Here is a 21,644-nt window from a genome sequence, read left to right on the forward strand (position 1 = left end):
GACTCCTTGCTTCACTCTCGCTCCATACAGCCCATCCTCCAACAGAATTCAGAATGATCTTTTAAAAACATAAACCAGATCATGACACTTCCCTATATCAAATATCCAGTCACTACAAATATTGCTACAAATATTAGTATCCTAAAGCTAACAAAGTACCACAAACTGGGTGTCTTAAAATAGCAGGAATTTAATGTCTCACAGTTCTGCAGGCTAGAAGTCCGAATGCAAGGTGTCAACGGGACCATGCTTTCAAGGCCGTAGGGACGATGACTGCTGGTAGTCCTTGGCGTTCCTTGGCTTGTGGATGCATCACTCCTTTCTGCCTCTGTCTTCCCGCAGCCTTCTTCCCTTGTGTCTCTTTGTCTTCCTTCTTCTTATAAAAACAGCAGTCATCTTGGATTTAGGGCCCACCCCAATATGACATCTAACTAACTTCTTCTGCAAAAACCCTTTCACATAAGGTCACCATCTGGGCTTCCAGATGGACCTGAAGTTTGGGGCGGGGGGGGGGGGGGTACACTCTTCAACCCAATAAGCCTCTTCTATTCCCATTGGAATGCATCCTAAATTCTTTATCACTGCACACAATCCTGCATGATCTGGTTCTTACCTACTGTACTATCCTCCTCAGACTTTTTGCCAGTATCTCCTAGCAGCTCCTAAATAGAGCCAAACCCGTTCCAAACGCAGGGCTTTTCTAAGGACTGTTCTTCCTGCCAGAAGAGTGTTTCTGCCCGGTGCTTGACCTGTGAGCCCATCCTCACCTCTTCTACTTCCCCAGTGGACCCTCTCGAAAGCACACCCCCTTTCCAGTTGCTCCATAATTAGCATCCTGTTTATTTACTTCAAAGCATGGTCACCGTCTATAATTATCTTGTATTTACTTTTTCCCAGTTTAGTATGTGCTCCATTATAATCTCAGCATCTAGCATAGTACCCAGTACATGGGAGTGGATCATTGAGTATTCACTGAGTGAATCAATACATTCAAATTAGTACAGAGACTGTACCATATGCATCTGCTCTAATTCCCATAGTACATGCCCATGGCTATCTATATAGTCCTTGAAAATGTTTGTTGAAATCAACTAACTAATAAATTCCATCAATTTATGCCTACAATTTATGCCTACACAAAAATTCTCTGATCAGACTTTGTAAGACAAAAACAATGGCTCTAATCCTGCCACCAGGTTCCAAATATTTATTAATAATTACATTGGGGGCTAGGTGAAAAACGCAAAATGATTAAGCAAAAACAACAATAAAAAACAAACTCAGGAATATAGTATGGTGATCACAAGAAGGAAAGGCAGGTAGGGGAGGTAAAAAAGTGCAAAAGGGGGATAAATGGTGATGGAAAGAGACTTGACTGAGTGGTGAACACACAATACAATATACAGATGATGTTTTATATAATTGTACACCTGAAACCTACATAAATTTATTAACCAATGTCACCCCAATAAACTCAATTAAATAAATAAATAAAATTAAACAATTTTAAAAAGAATTATGTACCTAGCATAGCACAATTGAAAGCTCATCAAATTTCTGCTTATCAGATATTGCTTAAGCAGACCCACATGCAAAGTGGGACTGTATTCATCATGATGAAGGTACGCTGTAGCTTATTTAACTTCTTCAAGGTCGTGTTATGAATAGGACTGTGCTACTAAAAACTTAATTTGTGATCCTATGACATTTGAGAGTTATGAAGAGCTCAGTATTCTTATCAAGGGTCAAGTGTACAGCAAGGTGCTGCCCATGGAGGAATATCACATTACTTCATTGTCTCAAATGTACCATTAAAGGAATTTTCACGGAATAATAATCTGCAGTACATCTACTTGAAGCAATTTTGTATTTATTTATTCAATTGAATTATTTATGTTATTCATAATGAAATGAAATTCAAAAAGCATTGGTTCCATCACGATTTCCTTTGCTTTCATTTGGTTTCCTGCATATGACTATTTTTATGCAAATGAGGTTTTGATGACATTAAACATTTTCTACTGATTTTCCCAGAACAAATATGTTCTCTCCATATGCCACCGTCTTCTTTCTCCTGCATGCATTCTCAAAGCTCTGTTGGCTGATCAGAATTTCTTCTAAATTAACTCCAAGGGCATCCCATCTGTAATACTGATGAACCTGTCTCCCTCTACAGTGCCCATTGAGCACTCCCATTAATACCTGAAGTTAGCCCATTTTGCCCATTCCACCAGAAGCCTTACTTATGCCCCCAGCTCCAACAGCGCTGTAAATCTCACCTTGCTACAAAGCATCGTGTCGATACCCTGCTCTACTCACAGAGCAAAAACAATGAGGAACCCCTCACATAAAAAAAGCGTTGTGATTGCACAGACATTTGCCTTATTTTCAGGGCTAAGGAACAATTGTTTTCAGGACAAATCAGAGTGGAATTCGGCAGGTTGCCTACCCTGGGCTCATGTAGGCTACCTTTGGCTTTCTCGTAGGTGTGTGTGTGTATTACCTTAGATGCACTACCAGAGTAAAGGTCCATGGATGAAACAGGGCAGGCAGAGTAACCCCCTAGAAATATAAGGTTGCAGGTTCCAAGTCTAGAATCTCCAGTAACCAGCATGATGGAAATTTTTGATTGCTGCATGATGAGCTGTTCTCCTACAGTTCTAAAGTGCCTACAATCCTGACATAAGGCAGCAATGGGCTACAGAATCAAGGACATTTATGCAAATTCCAACACTGGTTTGATTTAAGGTTATAAATGAAGAATCCCATTTTCCATAAACACATCTACATTTGGGAAACATGATTTGGGGGAACATGAATTTGGAACTCAATGACCCTGGAGGTTGTGAACAGGCCACGGAGCAGATCCATTTGCATAGACAAGACAAGGTGCACATTGGTTTCTATCCACTGATTTCAAGTTCCTCATGCAAGAAATTGAAACTTGTCCAAAAAGCTCTCCAGAACAGAAATGGAGGGGTATCTTTTCCGTGGCCTCACTTTAATGCATTTAGATGAGAATCCTCTCAGGTCCCAATAAAAGACTGAATTAAGTTTGCCAATTCATAAACTTTCAGGCCCAGGCTGACACTGCCTCCAGCAAGAAGTGGGAATCCTATCTTTAAAATGAGGGAAATCTTTGACCCCCATCATGTTTAAGGTGCCTATCGTACTGCAAATAGTATCTTAGCTTCATCTTTATCTTCCTATTCTACATCTCTGTGTTTGAGACACCCCAGAGTGTTATCAACCATTTCATGGGGTATAATAAAATTCTAAAAGGCAAATAATTCAAAATGAGGTTGATTTCTATTAACTTTCATTTGTTAAAATAAATGGATGAACGTGAGTTGGGAAGGAACAGGTGGGGAGGGAGGGAAGTGACACAAGCTGAGCCACCAACAAAGGACAGGAACTGCCCCAAGTGTGGGAACCCCTGCCCTGACCCTTATTTTCCCTTCCACCTGCCTCCTGGAGAATCTCCGAAGATGGTGGGGCCCCAGGATGCTCAAATTTTAAAATTAAGAATCACTCACGGAGCTTTGAAAAAATATAGATTTACTGCTTCTGTTCTGGTCTACCATCTCTGTAGCAGCCCTGGTGATTCAAATGCAAGGACCCTATTGCCCAAAACATGACAGGCCTGCTAGCTCTCAATCTTGTGGAACATTGGGGTCCCCTGGGGAGCTTCTTATAAATAATTTAATATGGATGCTTGGGCCCCACTCCCAGAGATTCTGGTTTGCTTACTCTGGGGTAGAGTCTGGGCAGCCCAACCTTCAAAGCTCCCCGGATGATTTCAATGCCCAGCGGAGACTGAGAACCATTGGTGTAGAAGAGCAGGGATGCGAGCCCTATAGGAGCATCTACCTTTTACTTTTGCAACTTCTGACACCTTTACCCAAACATCATTCCATCCTCTCGCTCATATGAATACTCATATTTATTCCAAGGCTCACATCTTTTCATAGCAGGCAGGAAATGATAATAAAAACTGAGCCATTCACTCTTGACTAGGACAGTTGGGGATATTAAGACAGGAGCATCTGAATGAGGTAACAAAGGGTTTTCTTTCTGCTGCCCAGATCCCAGAACAGCTTGCAAGAGGCAGGAGCAGTCCTTCACCCCCTCCCAGCCACGCCCACCCAAGCTTTGGAGGCCCAGTCAAGCTCCACGTTGGAGCAGCTTCACCAGAAGTCTCCAAAATCAAAACTTCACTCAGTACGCAGGCCTTCTGCAGGCAAGGCCTCAGCTGAATGATGCCCGATCTTTCAAACCCTCCTGACCCTCTCAGAGGTTCTCAACACAGAGAAGTAACTCACAGGAAGTGGCCAAGACTTCAGACCAGGAGCTCTGTTGGGCTCGGCAACCTAGATTATTAGAAAGCCCCACACACCGCCCTTTGAGAAAAAGCACTCTATAATGTGCTTTTTAATATTCAGCCCTTTTCATGAAAAATTACTTTCATATGTCGGAAAATAAGTCCAATGTGTGAAAAAGTAGAGCATATATTGTACTGCTTTTGGTCTAACCACTATTGATGATGGCAAAGAAGCAGCAGGAGGCAGCTGGCCCCATCCCACTGGTTTTCCCAAGTGTCCCTGCCCTCAGGACACCTGGACTGACCTTCCTTCATAAGGAAGCTGCTGTAAATCTCAAAGCCGAACCTCTGATCCAGCCCGGAAGAGCCTTAGGAAGCGGCTATGCCCTTCCCAGGCCCTCAGCACAGCCTGGTGTCTGTCTCGGGCCGGCTGCCTCGCACTTCAGTGCCAAGTTCGGGACAAGGAGTACGAATTACCCTAAAGCCAAGTTTTCCATCTGAGTGAGACATGCAGTACTAACCCACTTTTCAGAGAGATGCTTTCCTAAAGAATCTATCATTCCATGCAACGGGTTGTAAGGTAAGAGGGACGTATGGCAAAGGATCTCTAAAAATATTGCAGCTAATGTTTAGTGTTCAGATGTTAATACAGGAGAAGGGCTGAGACTAATGCAGTTCACGTGTAACATTTTACTCCCCACAGCAATCCCATAAAGTAGATATTATTACATCGCCATTTCACACATGAGGAAACTGAGGCGCAGAAAGGTTATATAATTCTCCCAAAGGTCGCATAGCCAGGAAGAGGTGAAACTGGAATTAGAACAGAGTTCCAGGTCCATGCTCTTGACCTCTCTGAAAAACTCTCTCATTAAGGTTTTTAAATGGTTCAGACATGCTCTTCAGACGTAGGGAGCTCACAAATGTGGAATCAACATTCACCCACAAACGCTTCAGGAATTATCACCCTCACATATTAAAAGGGAAGGCACCCCTATCTGCACATTTCCCTTCAGCCCACAGCTGAGTAAGGACCGGCTCTGACAAAAGAAGCCCCCCCTGATTGTGCCTCTAGGTTAAATCAGTGAGATATTTCCTAAACATAATAGTATTTTTTAAAATTTATTTTCCCTGAATTTTACAAAAAATACTCTATCGCTTAAAGAGGGTTTCAATCATATTACACTATAAGGCTATTTTAATGGACAACAGTTAATCAAATTATCCCCCTGTGGTAATGGGATTCTGTTATAGCTGGAAGGAGTAAAGGGACCAAAAGAAGAAGACTAACTAATCAAGCATATGTGCATGCGGACATACACACACATACACATAATTCCTCAGGGAAATGGTCCTGTCTTAAGACTCAGAATTTCTTCTTCTGGTGATACCAGTGTGAAGTAGGAGGTTCCAGTCCACACATGGAAGGACAGGCAGGGCACCTGGTCTGGAGGGAGGGCGTTTGAATCCGGGCACCGTTACTTAACTAAGCCTATGACCTCAGGTAGGTTGCTCAACTTCTCCAAACTCCTCACCCCACTTTCCTCATTTTAAAACAGAGATGGTAACAGCTACTTCAGAGAGCGGTTAAATTTAAATGAGATCAATAAAACATGCAGCACAGTGACAAACACATAAGAGGCAGTCAATAAAAGGGAATTATTATTGTGGTTAGTGATTCAGAGACACTCCTAAGCAGGCACCTATTCATTATTTCAACCAACAAGAATTTACCTTCTGTGCTGACCGCTGTGGAAAAGAAAGGTTAACACAGGATCCTTGACTATCATTAAGGTTCTTTCATTCTATATGAAAGCCAACTTATGACCCACAGGAATCTCCTACTCAAGAAATGATTCAGAAAACAAACACACAGCCCTAACCAGTTTGGCTCAGTGGATAGAGCATCAGCCTGCGGATTCAAGGGTCCCGGGTTCGATGGGCATGTACCTGGGTTGCGGGCACATACCCAGTAGGGAGTGTGCAGGAGGCAGCTGATTGATGTTTCTCTCTCATCGATGGTTCTAACTCTCTATCCCTCTCCCTTCCTCTCTGTAAAAAAAAAAAAAAAAGAAAACAAACACACAGAAGAAGCCCTGTTGCAGCTTTCATGATCAGATGCTTCCTTTTCAGGGAGGAGGGAAAACTTGAGTTGGGTACTGACCGATGAGTAGATTCATTTCACTCAATTTTATCTAACACCGTAACTCACATAGGCACACAACTCACATACACACAGTCTCAACCTAAAACACCCACTGGGCATGGATGACTCCCAAATCCCCATGGTCAGTCCAGCCATCATCCTGACCTCCAGACCCAAACATGCAGCTGTCCGCCGGACGCGACATGAAGACGGTCCACAGGCATCTCACGCTGCCTGTGTCCAAAGCAGGCACTGCTGGAATTTAACAGGTTAGAGTTTATGGCAATAAAGGGAAGAGGAGACTGTCTGCGTGAAGCGAAATGAATTCCAAAGAAACTTGACGTCTGGATTTATAAGCACGAGGCCAAAGGAGAAATTGAAGATAACAGTAGTAGAAACTGTCCATAAATTACCTGCGCAGTCTGGAAACTGGAGGCAAGCCATAAAACGTGTTCAGGGACCTCCGCAGTGGCTTTAATACACACAGATTTCTGTGCTGCCAGGGGTTCCTCCCCCACATTACAAAATAATTGGGCAAGCAGATCATTAATATGCCGTTTTATGATACAAGACGGTATATGTCAGCACAGGAAAGGAGTAGAGTTTTTTAAAGCCTTGCCTAGCTTCTGGTGTCACCAAATTTTACCTTCTGACTCACACACAGCCAAATAATGAATGAAGCTGAAGAGATTCGTCTCCTGTTGTGACCTCAATAAATCTGTAACTATGGGGAACCCCAGCCAAGCAGAACAGCGATCTTCCCCACAAAACAAGGACCTCTGCAGGGGTCTCCCTCCTGGTTAAGGAATGAACTCCCCCTTTGTCTCCCAAGCTAGAAACCTCTGATTGCACCCACTTCACCCATATCCAATTACTTGTCTCATCTTGCTGATCCTCCGAAAATTTTTCTTGAATCTAGCCATTCCACTCCACCTCTTCTTAGTCCCTGGTTTGTTACAGAGAAATAACCGCCGTGAAAGACACGCGATCATTATAAAGCATCCGCTGTGTCATTAGAAGTCTCTCTCTCTCTCCCCACAGTGCAGTGCCTCACATATAGCTGACACTCGGCAAAGGTTGGGTGGATAAAGAAAAGACTTATATTTAGCCATCCTGCCAGCAGCCTTCATCTCCTCTAAGCTATCCCCCACATTTCTCCCACAATTAGTCATAATTTTTAAAAATCAGAGGGTAACAATAATACCATCTTGCCTCACAGCCTTCATTGGTGTCCATTGAAATGATAAAGTATGTGCCTAACACAGGCTGGCACATGAGGTGCTTTGCAGGGCTCCCCCTATCCCCAGCCTCTTCCACAGTTCACTCTGGAAACTGAGCTGAGCCACAAGATTCTGTGCTGTTCCCCTAACCCCCAAATCCAAGATCGTTTCCAGTACTCCTCCTGCACTCACGCTTCTCTCTCAAATGCCCTATGTTCTCTTTGGAGGGAAAATTCCCCTCACCCTTAAGACCAAGGTCACTTCTGTGCCATCAGTTGCTTCTACTAGGAGGGCGCATTCCCTTGTCTTAGGTGCTAGGGCCCTCTGTGCGCAACCCCAGGACTGTGGACAGTGGCGGCCATCCCCTCTCTCGGATTTCCTAGGAAGCCCAGATGCACCGTGCTCCTCTTCAGGCTGCCAGCACAGTGCCTGGCAGGTTGGAGGCTTCACTCAAAAGCCATCCTATATAATAAAAGCCTAATATGCTAAGTGCCTGGTCGTCCAGTCAACCAATCAAAGCGTAATATGCTAATTATATGCTAAGGCCACTCAACTGCTTGCTATGATGTGCACTGACCACCAGGGGGCAGAGAGTCGACTGGCCGACCAGTCGCTATGATGTGCACTGACCACCAGGGGGCAGATGCTCCAACCGGTAGGTTAGCTTGCTGCTGGGGTCCAGCCGATTGGGACTAAGCGAGATAGGCTGGACATGCCCTGGAGAGCTCCTGTGGTCCCTTCCCCAGCTGGCTAACCTCTGTGTGCACACAATATGGGCTGAGGGACACCCCCCACTCGCCCCGAGTGCATGAATTTCATGCACCGGCCTCTAGTTTTTAATATTTTTTAAGAATTAAAGAAAAGAAATATATACCACAGTTTTTTAATCCACTCATCTGCTGATGGGCACTTAGGCTGGATTAGAAAACTATGGTACATCTACACAGTGGAATACTATGCTGCTGTAAAAAAGAAGGAATTCTTACCACTTGCAACAGCATGGATGGTACTGGAAAGCATTGCGCTAAGCGAAATAAGCCAGTCAGAGAAAGATAAATATCACATGATCTCACTCATTTGTGGAATATAATGAACATCATAAACTAATGAACAAAAATAGATAAAGAGACAAAGAAGCATGGAACAGACTGTTACCCTTCAGCAGGAAGGCAGGGGAGGTTTGGGGGGGTGGTAAGAGATCAACCAAATGATTTGTATGCATGCATGTAAGTATAACCAATGGACACATACACTAGGGGGGTGAGGGCATGTGCTGGGTGGGTGGGGGAGGCTACAGGGAGGTCAATAGGGGAAAAAGGAGATATATGTTCTACTATTTGTAATACTTTAAACAATAAAAATAATTTTGAAAAGAAATATATACCAAAGGAATAGCATAGAGTCTATAAAATAAGCCCACTGAAATATAACAAACACAAAAAAATATTATTTTTAGCACCTCCAAATAAGAGAAAAGGGTATTTACAAAAATGGTTTTGAAACAGCCGCTTTGAAACAATGTGGGCAAACATTTTAAACAAAAGATACACACCGTGTACTTTCAAAATAAACTCTAGATGGATGGAGGAGTGAAATATGAGAGACAGGGAACAGCCACACAGAGCAGAATATAATATTTATAAGTATTCTGAGGGATGGCATCTTCCTCAGCTTTGAAGCAGTGAAGAAAGGAAAACGGAAAGATCAACAGTTTGGGATTCAACCAATTTGAAGTATCTGTCCAGTGGAAGGGAAAAAAAATCACAAAATTAAAGTAAAAGGAAAAACAGCATATTGGAAACCATTTGCATGAACTACGACAAGCAAATGGTTAATCCTACTACTGCCTAAAAATTCACTCGTATTAATAAGAGTAAAACAAATTTCTCAGGAGTAGTCTAATGATAAAACAATAATAATTAAATCAACATGAGATTTTGCATAAAATTTGCAATAGAATTTAAATCCTCTAAACATGGAAGAGCTTTTGGGGGGCTTCACATGAAGGATCTTGCCCATTGGGGTGTAATTTCTCCTGGGCCTGGACCTGCAAGGGAAGAAGAAAACAGCCACTCTGGCCCGACAGCTGCCCCCTACCCATCCCCAGCGCTCAAATATAAAAAAAGCAGCTTCTACAGGCAAGGCCTTTCCCACTCTTGGACAGCAAGGATTAACTTGCAATTAAAAAGATTAATTTGGTAATGTCTGCTATGAAGCCTACAATTACAATGGTGCCCCTGGTCATCATGTGTGGCCTGTGGGCAAGCTCTCAAATTTATCTCTAATTTCCCCTTCAAATTCCTCCTCCACAGAGCTGCCCAATTAATCTAAAAAGGCAAATGTGGCCATGTCATCCAATCTAGATCTCCAGCTCTTTCTTCTACCCTACTTTCACCCTTCCAATCTTGTGCTTAATTTTTTGGTATAGATTTACATTTATAGCTTAAACTTCTGTTTTATTAAAACAAAACATGCATAGTCTCAACCCACTTTTCCAATCTCAATTTCTTAATAACAATGATTGTGCTACTATTTCTTGATGTTTAAATTTTAGATATTTTCAATTGATTTTGTTTCTGAAGATTAAGATTTAATTTTCTTATACCACCCACTCACACACCCATTCCGTCTCCTTCCTCTTTCAATATAGTTATATCATAATTAGTAGTTAAACAATTATCCATTGTTTACATTTGTATGACTATATTTTTTATAGCTGAGCCACAGAGTCTATGGAATTGCAATTCCTTTCTTGAGAAAATTTTGTTTTGTTGTGTAGGTAATAATTGCTTTGCTTTTTCACAAATTTTTTTTCTGTGACTATCACTAATTCAGTCCCAAACTTTTAGAAAGAATGGTTAAAAATATCTTGCAAATGCAACCAAAGAAAAAATAAACAAGTGGGCCTACATCAAACTAAAAGGCTTCTACACAGCAAAGGAAACCATCAACAAAATAAAAAGGCAATCTAATGAATGGAAAAAAACTATTTGCAAACCATATATCTGATAAGAGGTTAATTTCCAAAATATATTTTAAAAAGTCCTACAATTCAATAGCAAACACAAAATATCTGATTTAAAAATGAGCAGAGGATCTGAATTTTTCCAAAGAAGACATACAGATGGCCAAGCGGTACCTGAAAAGATGCTCAATTATTACTAATCATCAGGGAAATGCAAATCAAAACCATAATGAGATATCACTTCACACCTGTTAGAATGGCTATTTTAAAAAGACAAGAAATAGTAAGTGTTGGTAAGGATGTGGAGAAAAGGCAACCCTTGGGCACTGTTGGTGGGGATGTAAATTGGTGCAGCCACTATGGAAAACAGTATAAATGTGCTTCAAAGAGTAAAATAGAACCACCATATGACCCAGAAATTCCACTTCTGGGTATTTACTGAAAGAAACCCAAACACTAATTCAAAAAGATGTATGCACCCTCATGCTCATTGCAGCATCATTTACAATAGCCAAGATGGAAACCTAAGTGTCCATTGATAGGTGAATAGAAAAATAATATGTGATACACACACACACACACACACACACACACACGGGAATATTATTCAGCCATAAAAAATAATGAAAATTTGCCCTGACCGGTTTGGCTCAGTGGATAGAGCGTCAGCCTGCGGACAAAAAGGTCCCAGGTTCGATTGCGGTCAAGGGCATGTACCTGGGTTGCGGGCACATCCCCAGTAGGAGGTGTGCAGGAAGCAGCTGATCGCTGTTTTTCTCTCATCCATGCTTCTAACTCTCTATCCCTCTCCCTTCCTCTCTGTAAAAAAAAAAAAAAAAAAAATCAATAAAATATATTTTAAAAAAAGAATGAAAATTTGCCATTGCAACATCATGGATGGACCTTGAGGGCATTATACTAGGTGATATAAGTGAGAAAAAGACAAGTACCATATGATCTCACTTACTACTATATAAGGAATCTAACAACAACAAACGATCTCATATATACAAGAAGAAGAAGAAGAAGAAGAAGAAGAAGAAGAAGAAGAAGAAGAAGAAGAAGAAGAAGAAGAAGAAGAAGAAGAAGAAGAAGAAGAAGAAGAAGAAGGAGGAGAAGAAGGAGAAGAAGAAGAAGAAGAAGAAGAAGAAGAAGAAGAAGAAGAAGAAGAAGAAGAAGAAGAAGAAGAAGAAGAAGAAGAAGAAGAAGGAGGAGGAGGAGGAGAAGGAGGAGAAGGAGGAGAAGGAGGAGAAGGAGGAGAAGGAGGAGAAGGAGGAGAAGGAGGAGAAGGAGGAGAAGGAGGAGAAGGAGGAGAAGGAGGAGAAGGAGGAGAAGGAGGAGAAGGAGGAGAAGGAGGAGAAGGAGGAGAAGGAGGAGAAGGAGGAGAAGGAGGAGAAGGAGGAGAAGGAGGAGAAGGAGAAGGAGAAGGAGAAGAAGAAGAAGAAGAAGAAGAAGAAGAAGAAGAAGATTGGTGATTGCCAGAGGCATGGGGTGGAGGGGTGAGAGAAATGGGTCAAGAGAGTTAAAAGATACAAATTTCTAGTTACAAAATAAATACGTCATGGAGTAGTAATGTACACCATGGTGACTACAGTTAATAATACTGTATTGCATATTTGAATGTTGCTAAAAGATTCTATCTTCAAGTTCTCATTACAAGAAAAAAAATTCTGTAGCTATTATGATGACAAATTTTAACTAGACTTATTGTGGTGATCATTTTGCAATGTCGACAAATATCAAATCATTATACCTGAAATAAATAAAATGTTGTATGTCAATTATACCTCAATAAAAATAAATTTTTAAAATCTTAATACAGTAAAAAACAAAGTAATTAAACAATTATATCTCCTGCCCCCCTCCCCCCTTGTATACATTCCTCTTATAACCCTCATCCTCCTATCCTAATGTGAAATGGTTGATCCCTTGGCCTACGGGATCACCCTGAAATGTTACCCTGGACAGCCCTTCATCATCTCTCTGGGATCTGTTTTTAGTATTCTCTTGTTTGAATCCCATTCCCTCATTCCTATTATCATTCTCTTTCTTATTTTACTCCCTTGTTTTACTGGAGCATATACTTGAGTAGTTTCCTGAAAACAGATGCAGAGAAGGTAAACCTGTTGAGACCCTAGATAAATGTAATGTATTTACTTTCTGCTTGCTCTTGGCACAAACTATTATATGGTTAACTCTAGAATTATAAGTTGAAAATGCTGTTTAAAAACTTGCCTCCTAGTTTTTTACTGTTGCTACTGAGAAATCCAATACCAACTGTATTTGAGTCACCTTTCTCTCTGAAAGCTTTTAGGACTGTCTCTTCATCCATGCTGTTCTGAAATTTTTAATTTACATTTCTTAGTCTGGGCTTAATTATTTCCCTTTCACTCATCATGTAGATCCTGGGTGAGACTTTCCATTCTGAAAACTCTAGAGTTCTGGGAAATTTTCCTGTATCATTTCTCTGATAATTTTCTTCTATTTTCTCTGTTCCCCTCTGACATTCTTATTAGTTGATCTCGAACCTGCTGGACTGATCTAATTCTTTTCAAGTCTTTTCTCTCCTATTTTTTTTTTTTTGTCTTCCAGAAGACTTCCTCAATGCTGTCTTTCAACCTTTTATTACATTATTTATTTCTATCTCATTTATAACTTCCAAGATTTACTTTTTGTTCTCTGATTATTACTTTAACATAGCACTCGACTCTTGTTTTGCAAACAAAACACATTTCTATGTCAGGACATGATATCTCTATGTCATGAGTTATAAAGTTTGTAATCTCTGTTTCCTCCAAATATGTTTTCTATTTTTTTCTGTGGCTAAGGCCTTTTATAACAGAGACTCTCCTGAGATGTCTAGGGATCCTCACTCTCATTTCTTATTTTAGATTAAAACAGTTATGAATAGTTGGATGAAGTCTTACAACAGGCATAACTTACTAATGGTTCATGAGCAGAACCCAAACATTTGGGGAGTATACCCCCAACTCTCATGTCTATTGGCCTTTTTCTTAAGCTAGATGGTTTCCTCAGAGTAGTTTCTTCAAATACCTGACTGTGAAGTTATAAAAGTCTTGAGGGATAATGAGGTTGAGAGTGTTCCCATTTAGTATGCAGCCTTATCCTCTGACCTAGGCTACATCTTATGAACTAAAGCCCAGAGTTCACCTTCTCCAGAGATGAATCCTCCCATATTCCACTGGGTAGAAAAGGATCGACTCTGGTTGTGCAGAGTTGGAGAAAGGATCCAAAGATCAAACTGCAATCCTTCTATTCAAATCTACCTCCCAGCCATCAGAAGTACCCAGAACCTCCCATTTCCGGGTCTCTGGCATTCTGAGGTATGATTAGGCTACATTCTTTTGCTCTTACCACCATATGCAGGCAGTTGGGTCTCAGCCTCATCCAGTTTGCTGTCAGCTACCTTTCATCCATCCTCTTGCCATCTTCTAAAACTTTGTAGGTGACTCTTCCCCACTGTCACTGTCTGTCTAGTTGTCCCTTAGAAGTTGCCATCTTCTCTAGTCCTTTATTATTAGTGAAATTTCAGGAGTGATCAGAAATAAGTGGCATGCTCAAGCCACCATGCTATACTACAGAGCACTATGGACCCGTACATTCTTCCCTGAGCACACCATATTTTTATTTGCACCCCGAACTCTGATCTTGCTGTTCCCCTGCCTGGTCTGCCCTTATCCCTCTCCATTCTTCAACTTTCCAACCTTTATTGGCCCTTCAAAATTAAGCTCAGACACCATCTTAAGCAGGAATCTTTCCCATATCCTCCCTGTACATGCTATGTATATCTCTGGCCTGATACACACCATAAAGACCATATTGTGCTGAATTAATCTGCCTGCACATCTGTCTCCCTCCCTAGACAAATAGTAAGTAGGCAAGGACTGTGTCTTATCCAATGTCCTGCCTCTATCTAGTGTGGGGAAAAACATCTGGCTCACGATAGGTGCTCACTAATATTTGTTCAACTGACCCATTTCCAGTAGCTTCATGTTGGAGGCATTTTTATTCTTATAGGAGTGGAAAAAACAGGACTCTGTTTATTTGCCAAAGTCCAAATAAGGAAGGCTAATCAGAGAGTACCAGAAAATGAAAACAGCCAGATGTTTTTAAGAGCAAAAGTCCAGGAATACAAAACAGCTTCCAACAGGGGTGATGTATATTTTTCCTAGTTATTCAAATGAATATATGCTTATTAGGCAGGGAGAGAGAGTTAACAGGTTCCATGGTGAATCCTGCAATTTTAAATCCATTTAAGATAATTTTCTTTATCTCAAATCTATTTTTCTCAGCAAACAGGATACTTAACTGATTTGTACAAAACCCATTTGAAAAAGAAATAATCTGCTCAAAACAACGGCACACTCTGAATAGAAAAAGAGAGACACTACAAACCTAACTGGAAACAAAAAATCTTTTTGAGAGGCCAAGGCGGACTCCTGCTTAGAAAATAGGTTTTCCCTCCAGCATCTTGATTCTATGAGCAATTTCTTTTCTCTATTTCACAAGGAGAAAACAAATAATTCTTAAATCTGAGGGCATAGAAAAAAGAACTTTCATAAGACAATCAAGATGCCAAACAAACTGTTTAAATGGTAAGAATCTCAGACAAAAGAATAGAAACAACCCTGGATGTACTTTCTCATCTATCAGCTTGGCAAGGCATTTTTTTAAATGGCAGCACCCTATTTTGGAAGGGTCAATTAAAATTCTAAAAGGAGTAGAGGTTGCTATAAACTTTTTGGAGGAAAATATCACAATATGTGTCTAGAGCCTCCAAAAATATTCCTACAATGTGATCCAAGGAATATACTTTTAGAAATGTGAATTAAGATAATAAATATCTTATCAATACACATAAAGACTTGAATGGGAAGCTAGTCATCGAAGTGTTACTTATAATAATGAAAAATCAAAGTCCCAAGCAATGGAAATAATGATCATAACTAGTAACATCAGAAAATGCTCATGAAATAATGTTAAATGAAAAAAAGAGGTAAAACAAGATATCATATTCTCATAATCTGTAGAGAAAATAGACTTGAAGACAGACTTTACCAGTTGCTGTCTCTATGTAATGAGATCACGGTAATTTCTGATTTTTATTGAAAACTTTTTGTATTGCAGACATTTCTATATGTTTCTGGGTTGCTTTTATACAAATCAAATGTTTCATTTAGCTAATATTTCACAATCAACAGTACTCAGTTTATTGGTTGTGGAGGAGAATGAGATAAAAGCTAGTCACTAGTTACAAATGACATCAGAAGATGTCACAGACTGGGGTCTTTGTCCACCCATAGGATCAAGGGATCTCTTCTGAATGACTGAACCAGAACTTACTTGGTGGGACGATAATCCGGGATGGAACGATCCAGCGAGATTTTTTCACTGAGGTAGGAATTGTAGCCATACTTCTCATGGGGTCCCTTGGCTTTTTCCTCTTCAGCTGGGGAAAGGGTAGCAGGAAGGCCCCCTTTGCCCCGCCCACCATAACCTTCAATGAGCCCAAGGGATTTGGATAAGCCTAGAAAAAGGAGGGGAAAAAAGAATTATTTGAAAACCACTATATCATGATATGTCACTCAAGCTCAGATGCAGCTTCAATGGAAATTTTAACATTACCTGTCATGGAAAGAATTATGTTCTCATTTGATCAGTCTTGGGAATATGCTCTGAGCACATCTACAGTAAGAACTGAGAGGAGGGGCAAGGCAAAGATGAGTTGTGGGTTTAGGTCTTGTTACCTAAACCCTCTCCCTTTTTGAGAACTGGGATCTATAAAAGAGACTGCCCAGAGTGGTAACCAAGGGGGACACAGGAAGTGGGACAGAACGGGGGCTATTATTCATGCCTGTTTTCCTCTCTCCAAGGGGCTATTACAACAGGCTAGCAAGGCCCAGAGACACCCCATATAACACTAGATAAGAAGAGCTGGTAACAGAAAACTGCAAAAATGCAGGTGTTCTTACTTCATTTGAACAAAGAACGATATACAGATTGCTTTTATCGTGAGTTTAATGTGTGTAACAGCCTGACATGGTTCTTTACCTAAAGGTTTTATTTAAATTTCATCTAAATGGCAAAGGAAATACAAAATGCTTGAGAATAAATTACAGCGGGAAAAAACCATACGGGTGATAACTGTGCCAAGTAGAGTAGGAGGCCCCAGTAACAAGCCTCACTGAGCAACTGCAAGTTCCCGGATGGTGGCAGCTTTACAACTATTGTCCCATTACATGATGAACAGCTTCATGGGCAATTTTTAAATCCTAGAGCTATGGGCGGTTTTACTACTCAGCTAGAAAACTTGCTGCTAAGAGCTCTCATTCCCTTTGGCCATTTCAAATGCCCAAGCTACTCAGTACACACACACACACACACACACACACACACACACACACACAATACATGCACACACGCACATGCACGCAGAACTATATCCACAAAAGTCTCACTGCTGCCACTGGTAGGAAAAACATGGACTAGGGTTGTAGATGTCTCCCTCAGCCTTCACAGTTGGCAGCCCACTTAGCCTAGGAGGATGCAACCTCCAAGGAATTCCATGTAAATCATAGACCCACAGATCTGCTCCAGTCACATGGTCCTCTATCACATAATGGCAAGACTTGTATTCATTCCCTTTTCTGCTTCTCTAAAAACAGGTATTTATTTTCTGTAATACCAAGATTAGAAAGCAAAGGTTGAGCGAATATTTCAGAGTTGAACTTAGGTGAAAATTATTTTTCTGCCTGAGAATCATCTCCACTGTCAACTATGCTCTTTGGGAACCCTGACATATTTCCTGCCTGCCACCATCCCAATACAGGCACCAGCAACTGAGAATTTGATTACTGCAGCACCTCCTACCAGCTTCCTGGTCTCTAATCTCTCATTCCACATTAATGTGCAATTCCAAAAACATCACCTTCACCATGCTCAAAAAATCTACAAGAACTCTTCCCATGTCCAGTATAAACATGAGTTGGGTTTTAAAACGACATTACTAGCGGGATGTAGAATGGTGCAGGTACTTTGGAAAATAGTTTGGCAGTTCTTCAAAATGCTAAACATACTTACCACATGACCCAGCAAGTCCATTACTAGGTATATGTCCAAAATAAATGAAAATATATGCCTACACAAAAACTCGTGCACAAATGTTCAAAGCAGCAGAATTCATATAGCTAAATGTCCATTAATTGATGAATGGATAAATAAAATGTGGTATATCCATACTGCAAGAAGCCACCATTGCCAATACTGTTATGAGAGTGCACCAAGGAACGCGGAAGGCTGATGGATCTTGGGTGTTAGCAGGGCTGATGCTAAGCACAGAGATAGCGGTGGCTCAAGGCAATTCCCTAACCTGATAGTCCTTTTACTGTTTACCAAACTTTACCTTTGATATGCCTGTATGCATTGCTAAAGGGAAAATGTGTATTCAAGTAAATAAATAGTGGACCAGGCCAGAAGTCAGTGTGTCTCTTCAAGAAAGAGGCTCCACCTGGCCCCCAATGTCTTCTAAATTCATATTTCTTGTATAGCATTTTCATTTGTGCAGCGGCCCCTCCTTCAGATCCTGAATCCCGCTGTGAAGGTCGCGGCACCATAAAATGGGATATTATTTGGCAATACAAAAGAATAAAAGAGTGATATATGCTACAACATGGATGAACCTTAAAAACATTATGCCAAATAAACAAAGCTAGTCAGCCAATGCCACACATTGTATGGTCATATTTACATGAAATGTACAGAATATGCAAATCTGTAGAGGCACATAGATTAATATATGCTAAGGGCTGAGGGGATTAGTGGAGGGAATGGGGAGTGACTACATCATTGATGTTTCTATTTATCTCTCCCTCACCCTTCCTCTCCAAAAGCAATAAAAATATATTTTTTAAAAAACTTTGAAAACATTTTGAATACATAGCAGAGCTTGCAAGAAAGAAAGGGAAACTCCCAGAGGTAAGTTAAAATCTGAGTTGAGACTGTACCTGCTGGGATAAGATGAAGGATGGATTTCTTATTAACAAAAGGCTGGAGTGTTAGGGCTTATACATGCACAAGACATGAGACTTTTTTATGCCTTAAATGTTTCATAAGAATTTTCAATTATGAAGGTAAAGGTTCCTATTTACCCAAAACCTGGTTTGGGAACCTATTTGGATATAGGGTCTTTGTATATGTAATCAAATTAAGGTTACTGGTGTCCTTATAAGAAGAGAAAAAGAGATGGAGACAGTCACACAGAAGAAAGAAAACCATTTGATGACAGAGGTAGAAACTGGATGATGCAGCTGCAAGCCAAGGAATGCCAAGGTCTTTCAACAACTCCCAGAAGCTAGAAGAGGCTTGGAAGGACTCTTTCCTAGAAACTTCAGAGGGAGCATAGCCTGGCCAACACCTTGATTTTTATTTTCTAGCCTACAAAACTGTGAGACAATATATTTCTGTTATTTTAAGCCACCAAGATTGTGGGGAATTGTTATAGAAACTACATAAAACTAACACAATGAGTATCACAAAAAGGGGAAAAAAGTGCAAATTGATAGAGAAAATATATACCAGGCAAATACTTACCAAAAGGAAGATGGAGTGGCTCTCTTAATATCAGATAAAATAGGGTTTAGGGCAAACAGCCTTGTGGGGATAAATAAAGTCATTACATAATGGTAAAGTAACAATCTCCTGGGAAGCTAGAAAGAATTATAAACTATCGTGTGCCTAGCAACATAGCTTCAAATTACATATGGTAAAAACTGACCACATTACAAGGAAAAGTCAACAAAAGCACAATCATAGTGAGAAATATTAATACATATCTGAGTATTCAACAGATCAGAAGGACAAAAATTTAGCAAAAATACAGAGGAACTGAACAAAATTGACAATCTTGATCTAATGCATCCTGCACCTGGCTTCTTAATAAGTGCATGTTCCCTACAAGGACACATGGGACATTTAAACAACTGACAGGCTACAGAAAAGTCTCACCCTCTCTTACAGATAATCTCTGAACATAAAGCAATTAAACAAACCAGGAACCAATAATAAAAATACCACAAGGAAGAAAAAGAGAGACACAGTGCCTAGGGCCCCCAATATTTTTAGGGGCCCAGGAAAATGTTTAAATTTCTTTTAAAATCATAACATTGCAGTTACATAATATAATTTATAATATTTTTATGGAGGAAGAAAACCATGAAGACCAAAGTTCCTAGTGCCCACAAAGTTATTATGCAACCCCAGCCCTCTCATATTTAGAATTTTATCAGTATACTAGGGGCCTGGTGCATGACATCCATGCACTTGGGGGGAGGGGGTCCCTCAGCCCAGCCTGCGCCCTCTCACAGTCCAGAAGCCCTCGGGGGATATCCAACTAATGCGGGGAGCAGGCCTAAGCCAGCAGTCAGACATCCTTAGCACTGTCACGGAGGCGGGAGAGGCTCCCACCACCACTGCTGTGCTCACCAGCTGTGAGCCTGGCTCAGGGCTTCTGGCTGAGCAGCGCTCCCCCTGTGGGAGTGCACTGACTACCAGGGGGAAGCTCCTGCATTGATCATCTGCCCCCTGTGGTCAGTGCGCATCATAGTGACCGGTCGTTCCACCATTCGGTCGATTTGCATATTAGCCTTTTATTATATAGGATAGCAAGGTGCCTAAAGCAAGTAACAAGATGTGAGGCATGATTTAGGAATTTTACCTGGAAAGTGAATAGTGCAAGGACAGGCCCCAGGCACTAACAGTAATGAAAATTACTGTTTGTTGAGTATCTACTATGTGCTGGGCACCCTGCTAAACACTTTACATAAACTCTATCATTGTCTCATCTAATCTCCTGACAACCTCATGACGAAGGTATCACAATCATCTCTATTTTCCAAATGACACTGAGTCTGAGAATGTAGTGACCTTTTTAAGGTTCCATGGCTGGCAAAGGAAGATAGACCTGGGTTCTGGGTATAATTGGAGATATAAAGGAGGATAGACCTGAGCTTGGCGACAGATAAGGAGACCAGTTCCAGAGCGCTTGCAGCAGCCAAGACAGGAAGTGGTGGTAATCAAAAGGAAAGGTGAGATTTGAGGAAATATCTAAGAGATACCATCACAAGGCAGGAGACAGACAAATGTAAGGATGAGAGAGAGGAAAGAAGGAAGTGAGCCTGGGTTTCCAGAGGCAGGACTGGGTGGTGAACCCACTCACAAGGATGGGCACACAGAAGTAAGTTTGAGAAGAGGAGTTGCATTCTCTGTGTTTCATATATGGGGCAACCATGGGACATTCACATAGGATCAGATGCCCAGTGGAACACACTGAATGGAGTTCAGATGACAGAGGTGCCCAAGATTTGGACCTGGTGCCATCGGCGGGGGGCGGGTGGGGGGGCAGTAGCCATGATAAAGGGTGGGGGGAATGCTGAGCAGCAAGAAGGAGAAAGACAAGACATCACTCAGGAAGTGTTCTCTGACCACGCTCCTCATGCACACTTGGGCCAAATCTAGGGTAGGAATCACATACTTCAAAGCTTATTTCTTCTCTTCTCTATATGCATGTTCTGTCATCAAAGTTTCATTGGAAGCTCAAGACTTCAAGGAACTGAGACTTAAAGAATTACAGAAGCGTCTCAATATGGATCAAATGATTAAGCTTCCTGCTTATCTTCATAAATCCATTTGACCCCTCTCTCTCCACCCAGTGATGGGGATTGTTTAGGCTTTCATTGTTTTCAATGCTTTTATATCCATTTTTCTATTAGACATGCAGGATAGATATGACCATGATCACTTTAGAAATGAAGAAATGGAGGCTCAGAAGGATGAATTATTTGACTGTCCAAAAGTAATGGAGACAGAATGCAATGTTCTTTCCAACCTTCAAAACACACACACACACACACACACACACACACACACACACACACACACTATATCCAGGAAATTCTGTAGGAAAGAAGAACCCAG

At 41.0% G+C, this 21,644-nt stretch overlaps 1 protein-coding gene across 2 annotated transcripts in view; it reads right to left on the bottom strand.

Annotated features, from left to right (window-relative positions):
- Positions 1-21,644, bottom strand: part of GALNT17 (polypeptide N-acetylgalactosaminyltransferase 17) — a 415,865-nt gene that overhangs the window by 244,692 nt on the left and 149,529 nt on the right. For both annotated transcript variants that reach the window (XM_079796078.1, XM_079796079.1), the window contains one exon: positions 16,017-16,200. In XM_079796078.1, coding sequence (XP_079652204.1) covers positions 16,017-16,200 — 184 coding nt within the window. The remainder of the gene's footprint in view (positions 1-16,016; positions 16,201-21,644) is intronic.

This window comes from Cnephaeus nilssonii, assembly GCF_951640355.1.
Source record: "Cnephaeus nilssonii genome assembly, chromosome: 2".
NCBI lineage: Eukaryota > Metazoa > Chordata > Mammalia > Chiroptera > Vespertilionidae > Cnephaeus > Cnephaeus nilssonii.